We start from the raw sequence: 25,100 nt of genomic DNA on the forward strand, positions 1-25,100 counted from the left end.
AGCACCTATCATCTGTAGAAGGGACACAGTCAAGGGACTGGTCTATCTATCTGAAGGCAAGCACTTCCATCAGCGCTGTGTCAGACCAAGGCATAGCTGAGGCACAAAGCAATAGGCAACGCTGTGAACTACAACTTGAAAGAAAAAAAGGAAAACGCCACAAAAAGCCTATGCCCACAGCTAATTACATTCTACACAGAGGAGAGTTTCCTCCGCCAGTTCCATCTCACACACCTGATAACCCACTCCCCATCCCTTCTCATGTCTCTGAAGCCTGGAGAACTATCAGATTAACAAGGGTAAGATAAAGGAAATATTTTCCTGCCATTCAGTACCCAAAGGTACTCGGGCTCTTACAGGGGCTGGTGTCCAAGCCTGACTGTTAACTACCAGGAACCAAGATTACATTCCTTTGCTAAGACTCATTCATGGTTCAGAGTCTTGCGCAAAGTAAACCCAAATGTCTGAAGCCAACTGTCATCTCTATGACCTGACTGCCCTTTTTTTTTTTTTTTAAAAAAAAAAAAAAAAAAAGTGAGTACCTCCCTTTTGGTGAGTTTTGCATTAATGGGTATGTCTGGGACTGCAGCTACAGACATACCTGAAATAACTTCTCACTATCCATCTTGATAGGTGTTAGAACTGAAAGCACGGGGCTATGTGCAGGCTGTAACTTATCCCAAAGAGGCAGAATGACTCAGGCAGAGTTCTGCACTCCTGGAGCAACGCTGCGAGTTGTCTGTTACACAGCTACACAAACTGCTGTCGTAGCAGCATACGCAGCCCCTGAAAGACCAGTGTTTCACAAACCCTTTTTCTTAACTGAACTCACACCTCTCCAAAGCATTTAGCTTTCTCAGTGAATCATTCCTCAAAATAACCGCCTCACACACAGAGCATCAGGAGCTCCTGCCAGCTCCAGTTATGGCTTGGAAATCACCAAACATTCAGGTGGCCGTAAATCCAATCCGAACACGGGGTCTGAGTCGGGGATGAGTAACAATTGCAGTTATGCAAGTTCAGGGCATCCAGCTCTCACGCTCCAGGCCACGGGGGTCGGGGAGGAATGTTCCCACATGCACAGCACTGAATCACCCGCCAGCTTGTCTTCCCCTAAGCACCAGGTATTAGCCAATGGCTCTGGCAGGATTACAGACCAAAAATCCCAAAATTCCAGTCTGCTCTGGCCTGACAGCATGTGGTTAGAAAACTGCAGAGAGAAGTGTGCGAGGACATGAGCTTCCCAGTAGACTTTCACTGCACAGCAATGTACCCCTTGAAGCAATATTCATTAGCTCCTCTGCCTTACACATCCTCAGTGTTTTTTCTCACCGCTCAAAAGAGCTGCATGGAACAGCGGCAGGCAGATGAACAGATACTGAAGCTACAACTCACTCACCTGAGATTTGGCCACAAGGCACTGAAGAGTTAAAAGCCAACACAAATTTGTACCACTAACAGCCAACCCTAACATCAGTGGACATACAGTACAGAGATCAGATTTGACGCTAAATTGTTTTATTCTACATGAACATTGCATTCACAGAGATCTGATTTAAAATTCCAAATCAAGTATTGGCAATAGTGCAGTCTGGATGCTCTGACTCACACTAGACTTATAAATATGCTGTGAGGGACAGGACAAATATGAATTGAAAACCAAAACAAACCTTCCACTGGGAAGTTTGCTGTTTTATTTTTGTTCAGTTTGTGTTGGTAGTTTTTTGCATGTGTGTTTTGTTTTTAAAAACTCAGCTACCTTAAGATGTTCTGTGCCTTACCACCGCCAAAAGCAAACAAAGGGTCAACCAGGGGCAGCAAATACACAAAAGAACATTTGCAGTGTCACAAGGAGCTTCTCAGTACAAGCAGGGACACAATCAACCTTCTATTAATACACATTTACATACAGTAGCAATCAGTGGCCTCAGCAAGAAGGCAGCTGTTGTCTCCGAGATGTAATACAAGTGTAAAGAAAGGTTGCATCTACAGCCACAACTGATTCCCCTTCTACACCAGCTGGAGGGCATGGGCTAATTCACAACTGTGCTTTATACCTTCAGGGCAACAGTACCTACTGCTACAGTCGTCCCACTTGGACCTTTTAAAATGAGCGTGCTGTCAACCTTCACTGTAATCCTTCTCTTAGAGCTTGTAGCAATGAATTTGGGGGAGTCTGGACAAAGGCTAATGCTGATGCAGTAGCAGCACTGTCGGTAATCAGCTGAACTGTGATACCTTCACGAGCTGTCCCTTAAAATGAAACTGCTGCAAAAAACCCCCATGTGTTCTCCAGTCCAATCAATACCTACTAGGTAAGAAATGAGCTGCATACCTTCGGGATTATACAGTTTGCTTTAGGCTTCTGATTGATCTTGCAGTGATTTCCTGTGCCTTAAAACCAGTGGCAAAAGTGCAAATTAAAGACGAATGGCATGCTCAAACATTTGCCTTCAAGAACAGAATGTGTCCCTGCTTTTCACAGTAAAATACATCTCAGCTTTTAGAGCCTGAGACATCAAGCCCTTAGCTCTGCAAGTACCACCTGAAAGTAACAAATATCAAACTGGTACCTCCTCACCATAGAGGCTTATCTTACTGCAGTTTCTACAATCATTGCCACTAGATTAAAATATCCAGCCTGAAAAGATGCTGTGGATGGCACTATGATTTGAGCATTGTTGCGCCCCCTGAACCCTAGAGGTGCCTGGTAAGTTATTTTCTGTAACAAGCATCAGACAGATCCTATCAATTCCTCCAACCAACCACCCTCACTGAGGGCACAGGTGACCTGGCATTATTGCAATTATCCTTCAGGAAACCCTGCCATGCTCTGAAATACTACCAAGAAGAATTAGATGATGAGCTTTTCAGACATTTTTCAGCTTGTCTACCATAAGTAGAATTTGCAACTGAAGTCCTGCCAAAAGTAAAATTTTACACTTAACGGAAGGGACAATCTACACTGTTGCCTAAATCCATCTCTGTTATTTAAGATTCAGCAAAGCATGCTTACATTTGAATAATCTAACTTATTCAAGCATGTTTAAGCGTTTTGCTGAATCAAGGCCTAAAAAGAACTTTCTCTGGCATTAAAGCTAAAAGAAGATTTGAACCTACATTTAAAAAGCATCCTAAAAAACTTCAGTTGTTTTCTGTAAGAGGCTGAGGATAGTGATCTGCATGTAACTATTTGGTCCCAGCAAATGATCCCATTCTCTCCAGGAATTGTGTGACACATTGACAGGCATCCACAGGGGCAGCACTGGGGAAAGCACTGTGCTCCCCTTGGAAGGCCCAGCATGGCCCACTCTGCCATGCGCTGCCCTTTTCAACCACAGTACCCTGGCAGATCGTCTTTAGCACTGAAACCAAAGTTAAAGAGATACCTAAGGAAGGAGTCTGACTGCCAGAGTTTTGTTCTGACCGTCTCTTCCCATTTATCTGCCTAACAGCACTTGTCTTGCTGAGCTGAAAACACTCACCGCTGAGCACTGAACCTTGGAGGCTCTCCTACTCATCATCACATTTCAGTCTGAGTGGTCTCCAAACCACAGCTTTTCCCAGGAGTGCAAAACACACTTAATTGTTGTTGGTTAAATAGTGGGCTTTTATCGAAATCAAATGTCTTCAGGTATGGATTTTTTCTTCTTTGGTTACTGACTTACTTTCTAGATCTGTTATCCTCAAAGGTACCTGCTGTAGGTTAGTTTGGATCACTCTTCTTATTTAGGAAAAACTGGAAAAAAAAAGGCAAGCTTGTAATCTTTATCTCAGATTTCCAAGTATAAATAGGAACCTGCATGGAAACAGCATTAGGCAGCCACTAATATGCTCCTCTACTCTCCTGTCAAAGGCATAGACCGTAATGGCCAGGAGGAACATTAGTCCATGGGATGTGACTTCCTGCCTAACAAAGGTCATTAATTATCAATTATCACTCAGTTACCTGTGTGTTGAATCAAAAAGTTTGGCTCAACTTGAGACACTTTCCAATGGGACATTTGGTCTTAATTTGAAAGCACCGAAGAACACACAATCTGTCACTTATCTTGCTGTTTTGTTCCAGCAATTAATCATCCTCCTTATATAAAATGTATCTTTGATTCCCTATTTGAATTGTGTGGTTTCAGCTTCCAGAAGAAGTCTGTCTTGCATTTGCCTCTAGTATGCATGAAACCACTTTCTAATGCTGTTTCCTGGTAAAAGCTGATTACAAGCTCTAGCCAAGTTCCTCCCCCTTTATTATTTCTGATACTCAAAATACACTGGGCCCTCATGATTATCTTTTCTCCAGGCTTTTATCACCCACATAACTCCTGCTATCAGATCCTGTCCAGTTTTTCCTCATCTTTCTGAAATCCAGCATCAAAACTAGAGCACAGAACCCTCAGCTGGGTCTCACATTCAAGGTAAAATGAACCCCTCGTTCATAAACTCCAGTACTGTGAGAAGTTCGCATTCAGTTGCTCATACAAGATGTCCAGTAAAGCCTTCTCAGCAGCACATTCCAGGATGCAGCTCCCACAAATGTGACCTGCATGCCTCACTCCCAAGGTCTGGATCTACCACCTGCACTGTCCCAGAAGTTACTGCAACATCCCCATCCTGGCTGTGCTCACTTTGAGCTATTTAGGAGCTGAGTTGAAAGGAAAAACTCTGCTTTTGACTCAGTTGACCATAAGTTTTGATCAAGTATTTCACCTGCTGCTGCCATATTAACAGCTTAGATACCTTCCAGTGCTTAACATAAGAAAGGCCCCACACGTTCCCCTTTCACCAGGATCGTATTAAAGCTTGCAGACAGAAGGAAACCCAAGCGCTTCTTGCTTGCAAAACCTCCTGGCAGATGATAGCTGTGCTCTCCAGCCCATGACCACCACAGCGAGAAGCCCAGAGACAACTTGGAGCGCTGTTTCCTCATGCATGCATGTGTCTGACTCACAGAAAGTGGTGTGAATCACAGAACTCCACCAGCACGGTGGGGTGAGGCAGAGCTACGCTCCAAAAGGGCATGTCTCAAGTCGCCCTCTGTTAGATGTACACTGGCCACACACACCTCACCAGGATGGTCACAGAAGCTCATTGTACTTTTGGATAATTAAGTTGGGATTGTGTTTTGCTGTTAAAATACATTCCCCAGCCCTTACCTATTCTTCTGGGGAGGAGTGTGACACTTGTGTACAGGCCCCTGTGGCAACAAACACACATCCTGACTACTTTTAAAGAGAGTCTGCCCCACAGAGGAAGCTGGAATTCACCCATGCAATTAGGCTAGGTTAATGTTGGCGATGAGTGGATAGATATTATCCGATATCATATTTTGTAATCCTCTGCTAAGCAGGATGCTGAAGCACTTCGTTTACTCTGGGAGCCAACAAAATAGCTACTCATTCAGTGTCAGGCTTGAACAAAGTCATGAGTGATCCCTGAAGCTTTGAGACAAGTTTATTCTAGAACTTGGTAATGGTCCAGAGCGATTTATAAAGGTCACTGAACTCTACGTTCAGGTTGTAGGTTTCTTTAAACAAATATTTACTTATCTGTACATATCTCAGGAGAAAAGACAAGACTTCTCCTTTCAGAAGTGAACTTCACAATGGTTCTTTTCATTATAAACTTACTTAGTTCTATGCCAATAATCTTTTACTCTTTTTCTAATCCTTAATTAATCCTTTTTATAAACAATTCACACTCGGCACATTCTGCTCATGGTAAATCTTTTGCAACGTATATTTATCACAACAAGGTCTTCAATATCCAGGCAGATATTATCAACCTAAGTAAATGTGTGGCCGTATCAAGGAAAGCTACCTGACTCCAAAAATGAATTCTCAGAGATCTCTTGAACTTGGTGGGGAATCCGAGCAGACATTGGCACTTTCAAACAAGACACTGAGGAAGTTTCCAACTTCACTTTAATGCCACCCAACTAAAAGGAAACACTTCTGAAAGTGCTGTCCTGTATTTTCCAAGCCCTGTTTTCCCTGGCACAGCCATGACTTCCTCAAATCACAGAGTGCATCACTCTTACATTCAAATGAAAAAAGGAACCTGAAAAGGCTCTGAGAGTAGCATGGAAACAGTGATTTACCCGCACAGCTTTCCTCTGAAAAATCAAAACATTGTAATAGCTCAAGGGGTTTCAACTCACCATTTCTATTTGTTTCTATCACTTTCAAACATAAGAAAACAATTTTTGAGCACTATATACACACAGAAGTTACAAATACGTGATTGACTGGAGCTGAATTTGCAAATAGAAAGTGAGGGAAAATAGGTTTGGCTGCACAAATTTTACTGTTTTTCTGTAAAAGTAATAAGTATGCATTACAGTTTCATAAACAAGTGATTTAAAGTATGTAGTGCTTATAAAAGCCAGGTTGAAGCCGTTTTGTAAATGCAGCCCTTAAAACAACCAAATACTACTTTTTTGGCCTGTCACTTAAGAAAAAAAAAATTGAACACTTACAGATGGTAAATAAAAAACAACTCTTGAAACCGGACTCCTGCATGGGAATTTTGCCCCAGGAAACAAGCAAGATGAGGTCTCACCTTGCACACTGGTTGCTACAGGAGTATGTATTACAAAAGGAAGCCACTTAATAAGGCTACATTAAGTCTGACTTACCACAAGAGCAGCACGTGAAGCAGTTGGTATGATAGAGGTTACCCATTGCTTGGCAAGCCTGGCTCGCTCCATACACACCTTTTCCACATTTTATACAGATACCTACAAAGAAGAAACAGAACAAATGTTAGAATTCTCTGCAGCTTCTAAAACCAGCTCAGGGCCATTGATTCATGGCACTCACAATACCCGCAAATCAATGAGCTCCTCTACATCAATAGATTCAAGTACTCAAGTCAGCAGCAGGCAGCTTGTGTGAAATAGATGCATTGAAATTAACCCAAAATAAAAGGGGGAAGTGGAAGGGAGGGCAGAGCCTCTGCTGGCGATTCAACACATGGAGACTGAGGCTGGCTAAACACAGAAATCCCAGAAAGACAGGTGAAATCACAAATAGAACAGAAGATCTGCATGGCCTCTGGAAATAACTCAGTTTACTGAAGAAATAATCTAGTGAGATCTTCATAACTAAGTGCTCTACCATATTACATTCAATAATCACTAATGAAACAACCAATCAGGTTGAAACAATCAGGTCCAAAATCAAAACATTTCTTCTCTTTGACCCTCTCCAGAACCACGATACATCAGCAGTGCTGGTCCACGGTGGGAGCCATGCAGCACAGGGAAATGGGTCTTGTCCATTGGATTTATTAATTAATTTTCCACAAATAGTAATAAGCAACCTTGTAAGCATAACCTGGGAGCTTACAAAAACAGAAGAGCAAGGCATTTCCCTTCCTTATGGTCTAAGGGCAAGAAGCCCATCCAGCACTTTTGCGGTGTGGTCAGAAATTCACCTTCACTGCTTGAGCCTGCTCTTGGGGAAGCTGGGGATGCCTCTCATATAGTCTGCAGGAGATCAAAGTACAAAGAGCCAACACAGTGCTGGCAAATTCAGCTGTTGGTCCCACACAGGGCACTCACTACAAGGAGGGAATGAAATGCTGGAGAATCTGTATCCTTCCACATACTCAAGAATGCTAATTTTATCAGAGATGTCCACTGGTCTCTGACTGCTGCTGTACAGTGCATCTCAAAACAAAGCTGTGTGATACTGGAAGTACTACAGCAGAAAAAAAAAGCGTTTTCTGCATCACGCAACTTTTGAATGAAACTGTTGTGCTCATGCTGTTTGAGGCCCTCTTTCTACAGATGCACGCACTAATACACTTGAAAGTCTAGCAAATCAAGAACTACAAAATCAGGCTTTGATCACCTAGAATTTTCCCCTGCTGTGCTGTGAACATTTCACAAACACATGCATTCACACACACACAGAAAATACAAATATTTATATAATATTAATACATTATGAGCTGGTAGAAACTTAAATAGCAAAAAAAAAAAAAAAAAAAAAAAGCCCGAAGTTAATTAAAGTTAACATTGTTAAGATACCAATGTCCCAAGCTAAGCCTGTAACCCTGAACCAGCTGTCAGCTACATCCATCAGCTCACTGCAAACAAAGTGTTGGGAAAATATTCTGGTCCTTAGACAAGCTCAGCTCTGACACAGGACATTGAAATTTCAGCATATTTGTTGTCTTATGTCTACTTATTTATTTGTAGCCAAAGGTTATGAAAAAGGTCTGCTATTTGCCATGAGTTAATGGTTAACTGCTGCTGAAAGATGGCTATTGATTACTGGGGACATCGATTGGAGAATGCATCCCAGCACCTGCACTGCGACCAGCCAGGCAGTCAGAGCAACCCACAAACCTGCTGTGCCTCCTCACGTGCTACGAGCCCTGGCACAACTGTGGTCCCTCCCTGCCTCGGAGAGAGGAGAGGCAGAGCAGAGCAGATGGCCTTCACTTCTGAAATGAGCAGTTTTAGCGTAAGGTCATGATACAATATTTGCCTACTCTTGGTAATGGAGCCAGAAGGGAGCTCTTTCAGAGCTCCCCAGCTGTCTGCACCTTTCTTGCCCATCTCTTCACACCCAATGTTTACCTAAGACAGATGGCTATTGCTAGCCTGGCTGGGAGGTTACACAGAAACCTACCTTCTCCTATTTACGCCTAATTTTACTCCGAGGATAGCAGAAATCCAATCTGTAATTCTGACATCTCTCTGAGTTCTCATGCACTAATCTACTGCAGCCACAAGCCTCTTTGATAAATGAAGTTATTGCCTAATTTCTTTGCCATTGCTCCACTGAACCGTCAGAAGCAAAAGGATTTATTGTGAATGTTAAACTTACATTGGCCTTTGCAGCAAGTGGTTCGTTAAGAGCAGCTGTCAGTTTGTTAACTCATTTTCTCTAAAAGACCAGTCATTAGCTCCAGGAATAAATGACCACAGAGACCATTAGCATACTAAGAAGGCACATGTATAATTCCAAAAGTGTACTTTGGAAAATATATACGCAGCTGTGGTGTGAGCATACAGTGAGCTCATAACTGCCTAGGAAAAGCACTGATTACACGGCTGTTCAGGTCTGGTTTTCCACCAGTCACAGCCCAGACCGCACATTGCAAGCTTGTGAAAGCCTTGACATAACAGCTACATCACTTTTCTTTTCCAGATTTATTTCCAAAGCTTGTTAAACTGCCTGTGAAGAATGTTCTGTTACAGAGCAAGCACGTCTCATTTCTGACACCTCACTATATGTGACTTCATGTCAAGTGTTTCAGCCTTGGTGCAACTCCTTGCCCCTCGCACTGCCTCGACTTGAAGCAGCCATGGTACCTCCAGATCCTTAGCACACCAACTGCTGCATTTTCACCCAGGTCAACTCTCCTACAGCGCTGGTCTCTCTCTTCAGCTGGGAAAAAGACATTACAAGGTCTTTCACATACACTAATTCTGCATAAAGGTTCACTCAGCTGGAGCACAACATTGCAGCCTTCTTTAGCTGAGGTTCCTATCCTTACACAGTATTTAACCAAAACTGGGGAGGAAAAAGAAATAAACCCACTGTGGACCTCAGCAAAACCTCATCAATAAAAAAGCAATGCCAGAAAGAGAAGGAGCTCCCTGAGAGTCCCTACTAGAGTGAGCTGCAGCATTTTGCCTGCACCCCCCTCACCCGTAACCTGCCCACTTCATTGGGCTTGACTGTACCGTACAGCAATAGAGCCACCAGATCAGCAATGCTCTCCGGCTGGCGCACACATTAGCAAATCCTGATAAAAGCACCACAAGAAAATAAGACAAAAGTTGTAACTAGCCTAGACGTGTATTTTCTGTTGCAGTCACTGATTTTGCTCCAAGACCCGAGAGACTACAACATGACACAGAATAATGGGCAAAGGGACCTGCAGCAACCTAAAGAAAACCTTACAGCTATGCAGTAAGCCTGCTGTAACATCGGGGTAAGAGTTCCTTGCAGTAGCCTACACATTTGAAGAAGTTTGGGACCTAGACATCAAGTTCAGGGATGATCTTTCTCCTGACAAGCCTTTGCAGTGTCCTTTTGACCATTCAGTACAGGTTGCAGACTGGTACTTCACATAGATTTCACCCAGATTTAGGAAAAAGGCAGTAGCCAAGAGGTGAGAGGTCCTACATATAACGGCAGATGTACAATAACCTGTTGGCTGGGCTTTGTCCTCATGCACATGCGGAACTCAGCCTGCACCTAATTCCATCCTCACTTAACCTGAGTCAATGCTTTAGCACAACTACAAGAAAAATGGTACCATATGGCCCCCTCGACTTCAGCAAGCAGCAGTTGCACGAGCCAGAGGGAGAATCTGGCTATCGCATTCCTGACAGCGCGCCACAGCTCAGGGATGAGCTGCAGCTTTACTGCCTTACAGCCACACCGTATCTCCAGGATAAGTGCTACATGCTGCCTACAGTAGGAAACAACCATGCCCTGTCGTCAAGAGTTATGGTAAAGCTAAAATTAACAACTAACACATGGCACAGATGAATCCCTCCCTGCCTCTGCTGTTTTGTTCATGCTGCAGGGCTGGGAAGAGGGTGGGTGAAATCTACCCTTGGGCTGCTGCAAAGTCCCATTTTCTCTATTCTCACAGGGAAAGACCATCTCTACAAACATCCACAACAAATTTTCTATAATTTTGGCTTACTCAAGATGTGAGGAATGAAAACCTACAGCCATGAATCAGGAAGAACAAAGAAACTGAACTGCAGCCAGCTGTGAAGGCAGGACTGCGGAGGGGCTGCACTAGCCATCCGTGAGCCGCAGCCCACTGGAGGTGTTTCTGCAGCCTCTCACACCTGGGCAGGTTTTGCACAGGATGTTGTTATTACCTTTAAGAACTGTTCTGCTAAGAAGCTGGGTAAATAGGGAAGCATCAAAGGTGCCTTGAGCTGGCCAGCCGTGCCGCAGCGCTACCTGCCTGAGCTGACAGTGGCTACTGTGCAGACATCCTGGGCTGCAGCAGCTCCGGATGCCGCAAGGTGACTTCAGCAGAGAAAAATGCTCCCTTCCTTCCAACACACACAGGAGGAGGGATGTTCCAATGCACACGTCATCCCCCAGTCAGAGCCTGATAGAAAAAACAAGGCACCTACACAGGACACGGGCAGAGGCTCTTTGCAGCAGGCAGCGAGGAGCTGAGAACCCTCTGCACCCCAGCCCTTGCCATCACTGGGAGCTCTCACCAAAGGGCTTGAATTTGTCACCTAGCCTGGCAAAATTTTCAAGGGTTTGATTACCCAACAAGAAATATGACACATGCAAGTTAAAAAATATACTCTGGACACACTCAGCAGCAACATAATTGCATGAAGAGTTGGGCTTACCTTTTTTGGGATAGATATGAGGGAGCCACCATCTGGGTAAGCTGCCTTACCTGGGGAAGCTTTCCCCAGTGGGAAGATCAGAAGAGATCTCAACTTGATTTAAAGTTGAAAGTAACAGACTGAGACAAGTGGGAAATGCTCAGGTAAGCATTTTGAACTCCCTCCCCAGACACAGCCTGTCCACAGCTGGAGTCCCAACACCTCATGGCCGGGAGGGACCTGGCCCCAGCCAGCAGCACAGCCCTGGTTTGCAGGTACACACACACAGGACTGGAGCAGGTTAAACCAGGGGGGAGAAATGGGTCACAACACCACCTAATACAAGTCCCAGCTTAAGCAAAACAAGACCAGAAGGCTCCTTGCTGTCATTATTAAACCTTATTGACATCATCCCCAACCTAGTTTTCCTCCTCACAGAAAGATCATAAAAAACGTCATCAGTAAACTACTACTCAGGCTCAAAACACTTACATGCCAACCTGACAAGATCTCTATCACTTCTGTGCCCTCATACTGCAGGAGGTCTTACTCAATTTACAGGTTTGGTGCAGAGAACTTACTCAGAAAATGGAACAGACATTCAGTGAAGAGTTTTGTAGAAGCAAACTATGTTCAAGTTTCAGCTCCTGGAAAAAAAATACCTTCGCTCTGCATGTTACTTAACAAGGCTGTGTCTTGCATAGAACAAAGCTGGTGGGAAAGGTCAGAGTCAGGAAAAGAGTTGCTGGGACCAGTTCCAGGCACAGCACTGCAGATCAGGACACTGGAGCTGAGCTTTACCTGCCTGAAGGAATCTGTGCTGCCAGCAGGTTGGCAGGGCTTGGCATCTGCCTATTCCAGCCTGCTTAAATACATCGGCTGTTCTGTTTGGCTGGAAACTTTCCAAGGTTTCAGACACAGGGTGAGGTGATGGGTGCAAGTTTGAAATGACAGAAGGCTGTAGAAATGACTCTGGCACCACCCTCCCTGATTCTGTATTCTAGCAGCTATAAACTCAGCAAATCTCTGTGCTGGTGAATTAAATCTCGGCAGCTCCAGGTCAGCATCGCAGAGCGGGTAATGTCATGGGAGCCGCTATCAGCTCTGATTAGCAGCTGCTAGAAACTGGAAGGCTTTTGTTACTGTTAAAGTCGATCCACCCAATCACACAGTGAAAGCCTGAAGCTAGTACAGCAAATGCTTATTGCTTCATACAGTATGTGAAATTACTGCTCTGAACCATGAAATTACTGACACTATCTGCACAGAGTTCATCCTGCCTTGGCCGCAGCAGGCGTGCCTCTGCATAACTTTCTTTTGTGCGGATATCTCACTCTGCCACGGAGCCTCGCGACGGCACAGGGCATATCACAGGGCTATTGTTCTCCGCAGTGTTGTACTTACATTGACACTTGGTTTACAAATATTCATTCATTTCTCTGCTTCTTGATTTAGTGCATGGCAGTTCCAGGATGATTTATACTTTTCACTTGGCATTTATAGAAGGATCTTTTGCTAGTGAGGCAACGAACTGGAAGACCAAATAGTTCTTGTGGGCTGCTCTGCCTGATTCAGAGCTCAGCTGACTGCTCAAGCTTCATGCCCAAGTTGATAACCACAAGTAGAAGCACAAGGGGACTTACAAATAATTTCAACTGCATTATTGGGGGGGGAGGGGGCAAAAAAAAAAAAAAAAAAAAAAAAAAAAGAAAATGCTGATTCTAAAAAGCACCTTGTTATTACTGGAATTATCAAAGCATGGAGATGTACAGCTGTGAGCAAAGCAGAGCACCAGTGGGAACAACCAACTCTTGCAGGGAAAGTTTGTCTATAAAACCCCTTCCGCATCCCACTCCACCTCCCTAGACACACATCCAACCACAGCTACATTTACAGGGTTTATGTGGGTGCTGTACCACACCTACCTCCAGCTGTTCACCAACACGCCGTGACAAGGCATTACTGTCCCTTTAGATCCACCAGCAGAGCTGGTTGGGTCTGCTCCCAGCCATCCTATTTCACCCCAAAGGGCCCAGGTCAACAAGGCCTTTCAGCTTAAAATGCTTACCTTGGCTCTTTTCACCTGACACATCATGCAGCGTGAACACACAATCAGATCGCTTGAGGAGTGGCAATTTCCAGCACAGTGGTAGCAGCAATCTGATGAAAACAGGCTGAGGCCAGCAAAAACCTGAGCTTGTGTGACTGCTGGCAGGGAAGGACACACTACCGCATCCAGGGGCTGCCTCTGGCCAGGCAAATCCAACAGAGAGGCAAAGGAGTCACGCATACAGTGGGAACAACTTATGCTCCTGAAGATCCTAGTTTCAGCCCAGAAAGATCTAATCCAAAAGCTCCAAAGCAACACCCAAAGCTCCCCTGAGCATATTTCTTTTTTGGAAGGTGGTACATGAGAGTGCTGGTGGCGTTCAGCAAGTCGTTTAGCTTCTGAGTCTTGGCTCCTTTACACAGGAAAGGGGAGCCAATGACACCTATGCAGTCTTCAAAGAAAAGACAGTTAAGCTTTCTGAGATAGCACTGGAGAGATAATCAATTAAATACTTGAGCTCCAAAGAATCTGTACAGCCAAGTTCCGGTGACACTGAAAACACCAGCAGTGCAGCCCAAATACGCTGAACTACCCAGCATGTCAGACCTGGAAACATCAGCTGCACACAGGTCAGGCTGGAGAGACATTTCATTGCATTCTCCTGACATCGCCTGTATGAGTCATCGCTAATATATGGCAGAAAAAGGTCATATATTACAGCTGCCTTCCTTGACATATTTAAAATGGGTTCATGATTAAACAGGGAGACTAGTCGAAAAGTTTCCAGGTGCACTTTTCTATTTTCTTAGATAATGGTCTATTTCCAGAACGAGCATGACATTCTGGAAAAGGCATGACATTATATAACCACATTGGGTTATAAATTCAACAGCTCCTTCCATGAGCACTGCCCCAGCGTTATGCACTGACATCAGGCCCCTGCTTCTACCACCTACCCCGCTAAGGTGCCACAGTCATCGGTGTCACCTTCCAACATGGAGGTTGTCGTTTCCAGAAGTACAAACAGGTTTGCTTAAATAAAAAGCATGCACATAGGTAAGTATGATACAACACTGTTTAAAGAGACAGAACTATTCACTCGAGGAAAGCTGGAAATCACCTGAAAACCTCAGTGACCTTAAAAAAAAAAAAAAAAAAAAAAAGCCAACAAACTGATTGGAGGTTTAAGTCACTGCAAGCGAAGTGACTCAAGGATGCTTTCAAAACATGTTGGGGAGGGTGGAACATACCTTCCTCTAAGGGCATCCAAGGATAGCAATTTCAGAAAGTCATTTGCTGTAGGCTTCTCACACCTCCAGCTCATGAAACATTCTAATTCTACAATACATGTAACTATTCTGGCAAGTCCCATTTTCCCTGCCCTGCCTGCAGTGCAAAGCCTAGTCCTTCATCAGGCAGTGAGGCACAGGGAGGAGCTCAATGCTAGAGCAAACAGCGGAGCTCCTCTTCCAGCAGGACAGGAAGCCTCTCAGACCATAAGAAAAGCGTGCCTGATCTAGCAAGACAAAACCCCTGAAGACAGCTGGTCAAATACAGCACTGGCAACATGTAAACAGGATATTCTAATTTTGCTTTCTTCACCTCCCTGTCCCCTGGGAAAGAGTAACACTAAATGCTATATATACAGGCTCATTTCCTTCCTATGGATCCAACTGGAAATGAAAAAAATAATCCAAAAAGGAACATACCACCAACATCCACTGCAAAATATGAGTGAGTCTTCTACAAACCCAGCCAGTCCCACACATTCGGCTGCTCTCCAACAGAGACCAAAGGCAGAAAAGTAGCATTGTTTAACTCTGTGTGTCAGTCTCCTGGTTGCAATGATTCTTCCCAGAGGACAATTCTGAGCTTTGCATAACCATGCTAGACCTGAGCTCAATTTTCATCTTCTGTGACTTGCTCTCCAAAGCCAGCCAGCACTGTTCAGACCCTTCAGAGTGAGCAAATCTCACTTCACTCCATAGCAGCCTGTCCCTTGAAATGGGCAGTATCGGTGCAACAGATGAGGCCATGCTCCAGTGATGGAATAGAACCAGCTTTACAACTCAGTGCTGTATAAAAAAGAAGCTACACAATGTGAAGTACTGATGGCTAACTTTGTATTGGCATGATTTCTGCTAGGTCAGGTATCAACTGTCTGGACTGCTTTGACTTTTTGCTGGATCAGGTATTGCCTGTTCTGGATCAGGTAACAGCCTGCTCTCCAGCAGCTGGCATGAACTGCAGGGTACGTGGTCTGTCTGGCTAATTCAAAAGAAATGTGAACACACGATCTACGTCCAGTCTAGCACTGTTCAACGATCCAGGAATGCACAAATATCACACTCAGTAACATCCCTCTTTCCCTGCTTTGTCTCTCACTGTCTCACTCATCTTGATGCAAAATGGGAACAAAGCGGATATAAAAGGACAGAAAATGGGGATGAAGAACAGAGACAGTTTCCCCAGATGAAAGAGCAGGGAAATGGACCTGGTTACAGCATTCAAGTAAATTGTATGCATACTTTGGTCTGTGTTCACCATCTGTTCTGTACCATCTCTCAACTAGTGACAAACCATCATCCAGAATTACAAGACCGCAGGCCTAGAACCTCGCTTGGCTTTGCCACCACCCAACTTTTATATTGGCATGGACAGACCGATGGCAGAAATGCCTGGGCTCCTCTGCAAGAACTGGGCACAGAGGAGAAGTACAAACCGCTGACCGTGTTGATGTGACAAAAGACAAACTCCAACTACAATGTGGTTTTGGCATAACCTACTCTTTTCACCACCTGCCCACTGCACCTGCAGCCAAAGCCCAGCCCACCACGTCTACAGAGAAACCTGCAACTACTTACCAAAGTGCTAAGCTGCTTCTGTTAAAGAACACGTGTCCTGCAACAGCAGCTTGGCACAGAGACGGCTGATGTCGAAGTCTATTTGCTTGAGGGATGAGAGGAATTCCCTTCAGAAAGGATCCCTGTGCAGAACACTGGTGAGCTGGTGCCTAGTGAGCACTGTCTTCACAAGGCAGATGTGGGCAGCTGCCAGACAGCCCTTGGTGCTGGGGGCCCGACCACACATCACGGCAGGCCTGCTCCAGAACTAGCACCGGGGCTTTCTCCACACTTACCCTATATCCTCTTTTTTAAGCCAAATTTTAGAACAAGGACTCCATTTCTCATGAAGCAGGATGTCAGGCAGAATCAAGTCAAAGCAGTGAGCAAGGTGTGCGCCTTCTCTCCCAGTCCCGCCACACAGCACAGCACTCCGCTACCCAGACAGCTCCCATTTAGTGAGCAACGAATCAGCTCCACCGATGGCCACCAGACAGGAAAGGAGTTATAGCTTCACTTGTAGTAATGCTTACAGAAACACTACTAAAGCGCAGTGGAGCAAACACCTCTCAGACAATTACTCATTAAAACTATTTAGAGGAAGCAAAAAATGCAAAACCAGGGAAAGAATGAGCAGACAGAAGAGACGGAAGGGCTGGAAAGGCAATTTTCCACTTTGTTAGTTTCAGTAAAAATCTCCAAATAAATGTGATCTTACATAGTTTATCAGTCAAACCTGCCCTCTGGAAAGGTTACACAAAGTGGTGAAATGTTAGTTAATTATGTCTTAGAGGACCAGCTAAGAAGTAACAGAAATGTGTAATCCTCTCATAATTAAAATAATAATGAAACTCACCGCTTAACTGATATGAGAAGGCTCTATTCATAGCAGCTAAAAGGAACATTCATTCCTCTTTACATCATCCCTTCAGTGGTATGTCTTGATAAAATTTTCAACAGCAGGTGAAATCACTAAAAATTGGAACCTGTGAACAAGTTTCCTATCTGGTTTTAATTAAAATACTCAGCAAAACACAGAGGAGAGATAGAGAGCAGTAACCATTTCAGCTGAGCTGTCTGCTCATCGTTACAGAGCAGGTGGAAACCCCACCAGTGCCGAGCACTTCCCTATTAGAGCAGGGGTTCACTTTAGGATCATGAAAAAAAGAATAAAAGATAACTGACAGCTGATTATGATCAACATAGTAATTGTTGGCAGCCTCTTAAGTTTCAGAAGGGTCCACCTAAGAAGCAGGCACTACAACCACCGCTGCCCAGACTGGCTGAGACCAGGTCAGTCATTCAGGACTGGCATGTGTATCTCAGTTGCAATGCTCACTGTCACTTGACAAACACTGCAGCGCAAATGAACACAACCTTCCCTTAATTTCAGGTAGGTCCTTCTGGAACCTTTCCTTTCACTGCATCCACTAAGAAATATATTTACAAATGTCCCCTTAAAAAAAATCCACAAAACTCCTTCTGAAAACTAGCTAAAAGAGGTAGTGTATTTGGTTTTGTTTTCTTATTGATTACTAGAGCCTTTGTTTCCAGATGAATCCAGCCTCTTCTGTAATTATATCCATGGAAATAAGGGGAGCTTTTACTAAATCAACGAAGAATCTCCCCACTGGGCTGTCTTTGTCAGGTTAAGAGCAAAGTCCAGTCATTACTAAGCTGGTGCCTACATGTTCCCTGCCTCTCCTACTGGTGCTTTTGAGAGATGGATTTTATTATTTTGGGAGATGAGTTATTTGTCCAGTGTATAGAAGGAATCATTGTTTAACCTCCATTAAGCAGATTCTGTTTCAATCTAGTATCACCCACAACACATCTCCTCTAGTTGTTGTCCACAATAGCCAAGAAGAGAGATGTCTCCTCAAACCAAGCAAGAAAAACAAAGCCATCAGCACAACTGGTTGTTCCCAAGTGATTTTCATCTGATAGCTTCAATCCCTATGTTTCCTTACACCAACTGACACATTGCAAAGATGGAGTGTGACATAGGAGTTCGCAACTTACACCTTACCTCCCCCCCAAAATGAAAGCTATGTTCCTCTATAGTGCTAGTTTTAATCTCAATCCTTTACTTGCTGAAACATAATTAATACCCAAGCATCTGCTAGCAGAAGGCCCTTCAGCTCAGACCTGAAACACTGGGTGTCTCCCAGCCACTGATTTCTGTAGCAACTTCTTTTCCAGTACAATATCGCCCTGAGCACTATTTGCTATTATTTCTAAATGACCTGATCCAAGAGCCCTTCAAGAAGAAAAAGCTTGAAACATTATTCCTATTTAGAATTAAGCATGTGGACTGCTCTCTGCTCAGATCTACACTCCAACCGTCACAGAACAGCCTTACTTCAGCTCTCCCCCAACACAGAAGTCAGTGCCCTGGTGCTGAGCTGCAGGATAGAAACCAAAGACGGGACTACTGGGTACAAAACAGTCTCACTTGTGACAGCTTGTAATAACCATTGGCTAAGAACACCAATTTAAAAGTTCCCCAAATGCACACACTTCCCGTGACTTCCCTGCTCTGTCCCTACCCAGGGCAATGGCCCCCAGCAGCTTCCCAGCTCGCCTCCCCACCTGCAGAGCAGGGCTCGAAATTCCCTGCACAGGCACAGTGTGCGGACTGACCTAGTTGGAAATGCAAAGCCTCTAAGCCAAAATACTCATTATTCATGGGGTACTTTGTCCAAAAACTGAAAGAAACCCTGCTTCCCCCCAGACCTCGTGATGCACCCTTTCTCTGACCCCGCAATAATGCACCTCTGGGCTTCCCCATTCTGCCAGTCCTCAACCAAGCCAAACACCCAGCAATTTCAAAGGCAGCTCTGCTCGTGAGGGACTCCAAGACTTGGCCTAAGCTCAGGAGCTAAGTTTTTTTCCCCTCCTCTTTCACAAGCTACGGAAATAAGTTAGACCCAAGCGAGGCAGGGTGGCCAGAGCAAGGCCACCATGGCACCCAGGGTGCTCCTTCCCCACCGGTGTCAGCCCCAGCAGGCAGGGCCCCTGCGAGGTGAGAGCAGCAGCAGGGAGAGGCAGAGCCTCACGCGCCTGGCACCCCAGGAAGCTGCCTTGCAAGTCTGCACTTGGAGTATCTTCAAAGTATTTTCTTTGTGAGCAAATGCAAATTAGCCTCTGGGGATCACCTCTTTCTGGGCTGGTTCTTCACCAGCCTGAATTCCTCCCAGGTGTGGAGCACGAGTTGAGGAAACGTTTTCCCAAAAAAGTAATGTCTGTTTGCTCTTACACCCTGTGTAAGGCTGCTCCAGCCAAACCCAAGCTACCTCTTCTCTTTTCTCCTATACCTAAGAAGTCAGGGAGGTAGTGGGTGTTTTACATATGTTTTGGTTGTTTTTTGTTTCAAAACACCACCACCACAGCATGGTCTGTCTGGCACTCCTGAGTCCTTGCAGCCCCCAGCACAGTGGCTCTGTGAAGCTGCAGGGCTATGAAGGACTTGGTCAGTGAATTATCACGTCACCACCCTGCCAGAAGCTGCAGCAAGGGGCAAACCTTGCTTTGTATCTGCCCTGTGCAGCAGTCACACACAACTCCAAGCCCCAACAAGCACTCAACTTGCCTTGGTTTTCTCTCTTCTCAACAGAGCAGTGACCCGAGTTGAAGACGCTGCTTGTGCTGGTGCCAGGAAGCCTTGTGCCTCCCTTGCAGGCCTAGCGCAGGAATGCTCTTCCTCTAAGCTCACGTACAAAAATAACCTGTGGAGAGTCTCCTTCCAGGCCACACAAAGCAAGGAGCTTCTCTCAAACTGGTTATGAAACAGCATTTGAATCCACACCTGATTGCCTCCAAAACATCAGGAAAAACTAAGCATCACTGAGCAGGACCACTATTTTGCTGCAAAAAATGCAACCAAAGGAAAAAAGGGCACTAGTACCTGGAGCCCTGGCAGTTCCTTTGCAGCTCACACATCAGGTGACTCCACGTGACCACCTGCAAACCAGAGACCAGCATCTCCCATGTCCATACACCCATCAGCCATGCCCATGGCTATTCTTCTGCTCTGTGCAACCTCTTCAGTGAAATGTGAAATCTATTTTTCCATCAAACATTTTTTTTTTTTTTTTTTTTTTTTTTTACCTTTTCATAGTGTTGCAGTGTTATTTCAGACTCCGCATTCAGCACTGCTTACAAGAAATTCCCATCTAACACTAAGCTGTCCACAGTCAAACTACAACTCCCCTTGAGGATGACTGCAAAACTTCCAAATGTTTCAGAGACTGACTGTCAAAATACAGAGCTGGTAAAAGGTTTAAAAGAGAGGGTGGCTGGGCATAATAAAAACACATGAAAACGCTAGATGTGACATCCTGCTAGCAATATGATGTTGTCCTGGCCACTAAGACAAAGTTACCCAGCTCCAAGTGTTTGCTCAACAATAAACAAGCACCTCTGAGAAACTGCGACAAAAGGCCACACAAAATCACTGCAGCAGCTGACAGAGGACAAACAGGGACAGCAGGGCAAGAGGATGCTCAGAGCCCCCATTCTTACCAGCCAGCAGGACTCACTCTCCACATCCTAGCCCCCACGTGCAGCTGAGCAGCACCATCTTACCCTGTCCGTGCAGGTCTGTCCTTGTTATGCAACAGCACTACGGAAAAATTGGGTGTCTCATGTTTTTTTCATAGTTAAGTCACTAGGATCTGCACTGACCTAGTGCTTTTTCACTGGAGCAAACACATCACAATGTGAACCACTGCTGACTTACAGGGCTGCACCACGGAGGCTCAGCCCGCTCTGGCCAGGAACAGGTAAACCAAGCCAACACACTTTCTAAGAATACCAGCTACTGACCTACACTTCAGAAAATTTCATGCTTATTTCTCAAACCAGCTCAAAATCTGGACTCCAATGCACTTGATTGTTGCACAGCTCTGTTTTCTATTGAGTGTTTAGATCTGGGAAGCATGGCTTTGATTAAAAATGGGCAACCCACCAATTACAGAGAATTTTCACATAACTGCTTGGCAAAAGAAGAGCTGCAGCAGCATTAGCCATTCATTAAAACTTCTCCTTTGCCTCTGAGGACTTAGGTGTTTCCCCCCAACTATCCCCGAATATTGGGATGCTGAAATTTAATAACACAGCAACTGCCACAGCGCGGAGACAAACGCTGAGACACAAGATTTTACCACTTACAGATCCTTCTGCTTCCCGGTCTAATCAGCAGTTCTCTAAGTCTCAGCTGATGTTGGGCTCCAACACTTTTCGCTGCCTTATTCATTATTTTTTAAACACAACAAATAACATTCTCTTTGAATTTATTTAACCCTGGAGAGGTGGGGAGAGCGACAGGTGAGTCAGTCCACGGGGACTGTGGATCCATCGCTGCTGCGTTTCATGTCCGTGACAGAACGGGCAGGGCAGCAGCACACAGCTGGCTTAGCACGCTTCAAGTCGAGGAAACCATGGCTGAGTGACAAAGTCTATTCACTATCCCCCTGCTCAGAACCATTCCCCCGTGATTATTTTCCAATCATTCAACATCTGGCCCAAACAAATGAATTTGAGCCAGAATTTCACAACAGGAGCAAAGACACCAGAAAAAAAAAATCTTGCTCTGAAAACACCGAAGGTAACGGCACATGCACAATGCCAGGGAAACGGGATCAGGCCACAGCAGCAGAGACCTGTCCACTGCCTCAATTCAATCAGGTCAGCACTTGATGAGTTAAAAAATAAAAAACCACACTTCTCCTCATCAATACCACTTTTTAATAAAGGTTTCCCACCAATCACACCCTGTACACGTACTAAGTTTTGCAAAGGCCAGGCACAGATCCTGCACTCAAACGTTAACCTCAGATTAGCAGAGTTTAGTTTGGGACACGCACAAACAGCCGCCTGGCCCTGTGTTTCAGGTCCAGCACCACACCATGCTGACCCCTCCAGGGACCTGCATTCAGAACCGACCTTACCTGAAGCTCTGTTGACTGGGACCACCGGTACAGAGGTAACATCTGAGGGGTCAGTGCAGCAGAATCTGCTAGTCCTGGAGCTTCACTCATGGGAACCCAGCTCTGTGCAAAGCATGTGCTTTGGGACAAGGCTGCCGCACGGGAGAAAGGTTTATGCAATGACTGCCAGCACGCAATGGCATTTCCCATGCCTGGGAGAGGCCACAGGGTCTCCGTGGACCACAAGAAACATGATCCAAGTGAGCCGGAGCAATGCAAAAGCATCTAAATCTGCACAACTGTCAAACTGAATTTAGGAATGGCTTCTCTTTATTTTAACTCTGATTTTTTTTTAATTTTTTCAAGTGGCCACATTAAAAGGGAGAAAACATCTTGTTTTCACTTTCCAGAAGTTCTGCGGTGTTGTAAGTGAAACTGTTCACCAATTAAACAAATGTTTGGATGGCCAGGAAACCATCTGAGAATCCCCAGCAGTTCTTCCACAATAGCTGTCTACTTTTCACAAAAACTGTAAATACGTTCTGAACCGAAACACATCTTGTTTGACCAAATTCTTAGAAAAGCAATCGTGCAAACCCAGGCCTGACCTCCAGTAACCTGTTAAATACCTTGCCATTGCTCACTGCATCCCTTCCCTAGCTATTTCGTGACAATACGTGGTATTGGTATTCTTTGGATTTGAAGACAACCTTCCCTGCCCTTCTCCCAGTAACTGCAAATACCTGTACTAACCCTCACACCACATGCACCTGCGTGTTGCTGTCTGCAGTTAAAGGCATTAGAATTAATCATCTCCCCCAGATACAGCCATGGGTATTTGTGGTGTTATTCCAACCAGGTCATATCCTTCTTCACAGTCATTAGACTTATCCCTGGAGTTCGCTCATCTTTAGTACTAATTTCTCAAGTCAGTGCTGGAAGCCACGTTCAGTCCAAATTTACTTTTCTTATGGAGTTAGAGCTCTGGGTGACCTACCCTGGCCAAGAGGCACCCTGTCACTTGCAGAAACTCAGTTCTCCCTTTGGTAACTCTACTCCCAAAAATTCCTCGCAAGGGCACCCACCAGCAGAGCCTGCACCAGCCCAACCCCAAAGGCAGCAGTGCTCACAACAGGGTGCAGAGCCCTGCTCAGCAGGGACAAACAGCAGGGTTTGGGACTGGGGAATTACCTCTGCTTTTGCTGTGTGTGAAGCAACAACATTCTCCTTAGAGGAGCCCAAGGAGCTCTGTCACTGCTGGGTATATCATGTGGACAGGAATTCCCTAAGCCATGCACCCCAATAACCAAGCAGAATGGTCACACAGTGCCTCGCCACCCACCTCGCCCAGGACTTGGAGCTGATGTGGTTGTTGTAGAAGAGGCTCGGGCTCCTGTGCAACCAGACCCCTTCTTCCAAGCCACACAGTAGCTGCCAGTTTGCCCCCTTCTCAGGGTAGAGAGGGTCAGGGCTCAGAGCCACCCCAAGCAAGACAGCAGCTAACCCGCACTTGTCAGACACGTGCACCACTGCAGCCCGACCTAAAGCTTTAAACACAACCATCTACAAGCTTTTGTGCAAAATCAGCTGAGGGGAACTCTAACAGGATCTCAAATTTGGAAATAGGTGTCACTAGCAATAAATCCCTGCCCCATTTGAGCCTCGCAATGAAAGCCCCTACATGTTTTATATGCACAGTAGTTCTCAGCTGAGCATTAAATGAGTGTTTGGGCTCTGCTGTGCTGTTGTGCTTTTCTTTCCCCTTAATGAGTCATAGGCCTTTTCTTAAAAGTTTGCTGGAATACATAAACGTGACATTGGAGATTTAGTAAAACCACTCCAAGAAGCAAGGAATGAAGTTTCAGATGATGTGAAACTCTCCAGCTGGAAGAGATACACAACACTTGGCCGTTTTGCTGCGCTCCTCTGTCTCACTGCGCAGCAACAAGGCCACACTGATAGGAAGTTAAACAAACACAGTGAGGTTAATAGGAAGAGATAACACACACCACACCAGAAATATCCACTCTGATGTAGCAAGTGGGACAAAATCCACACCCAGAGATGAGATCCACACAGGCAAAGTGAAAAATCACATAAAAATCCAACCCAAACCAGATGTTTATTGAATGATTATTAGCACGGCTGCTAATTTTAAGAACTAAAGGCTGGTCCTGCCCCCAGATAAGCCAACTGGAATCCTACCGCCAGCCTTGGGAACCATCACACCCCTGGAACAATCTCTGAGGAACAATCCCAGCCCCAGGTACCACTGTCCTGTCAGCACTCAAACCTTGCAGGCTGTTGAACACAGCCCTCCAATATGTGCGTTTTTAAGCTCATACTACAGCTTGCTGACACCACGCGCATTCCTGTATTTCTTTCCTTTCTGCTGCTGCAGTTGTGCTTTATGTCACACATTCCCACCCCTGCCAGAGAAGAGGCACTTTGTGCGGGATGGGCATAAATCAAGCACCATTGTGCTCCCAGCGACGCCCAGTTTCTCCAGCCACAAATTAAGAAGTGATTTTGGACACAGCTAATGCTGACAGCAGAAGTGCTCCACCTTGGCACGCCACAAGACAAGATGTGTACCTCAAGGCACTGCAGGAGCGGCTGCACCCCCTCTCCAGCCAGCAGCACAGGGGATGCATGGAACAGGGTCCCACGGGATGCCAGCACCTTCACCCTGGTACAAACAACTGCCCCAGCGCCCGGCTGGCAGCCAGCCCTCCCCTCACAGCACCGAAGGACACAGTGGATTGCACCCTCGGCAAGTGCCTGAGCTCAGTCCAAAACAAAAGAGATGTCCCCAGCGCTGCAGGGCTCTGTGCCCTGCCAAGGAAAACCCCAGACCACTACTCTGCCAGGACACCACAGTGCACTGCCCTGTGGTAGCTGGGATAGGCAAGAGGCCAAGCCCCCTTCCATTTTTGCAAATATTTCTT

General features: G+C 45.4%; 1 protein-coding gene across 1 annotated transcript in view; it reads right to left on the reverse strand.

The window, feature by feature from the left end:
• Positions 1-25,100, reverse strand: part of WTIP (WT1 interacting protein) — a 78,495-nt gene that overhangs the window by 45,316 nt on the left and 8,079 nt on the right. The window contains exon 2 of the mRNA XM_082770073.1: positions 6,632-6,733. Within this exon, the coding sequence (XP_082626199.1) occupies positions 6,632-6,733 (102 nt within the window). The remainder of the gene's footprint in view (positions 1-6,631; positions 6,734-25,100) is intronic.

The sequence above is a fragment of the Aythya marila genome (genome assembly GCF_965140915.1).
Source record: "Aythya marila genome assembly, chromosome: 12".
Classification (NCBI taxonomy): Eukaryota; Metazoa; Chordata; class Aves; order Anseriformes; family Anatidae; genus Aythya; species Aythya marila.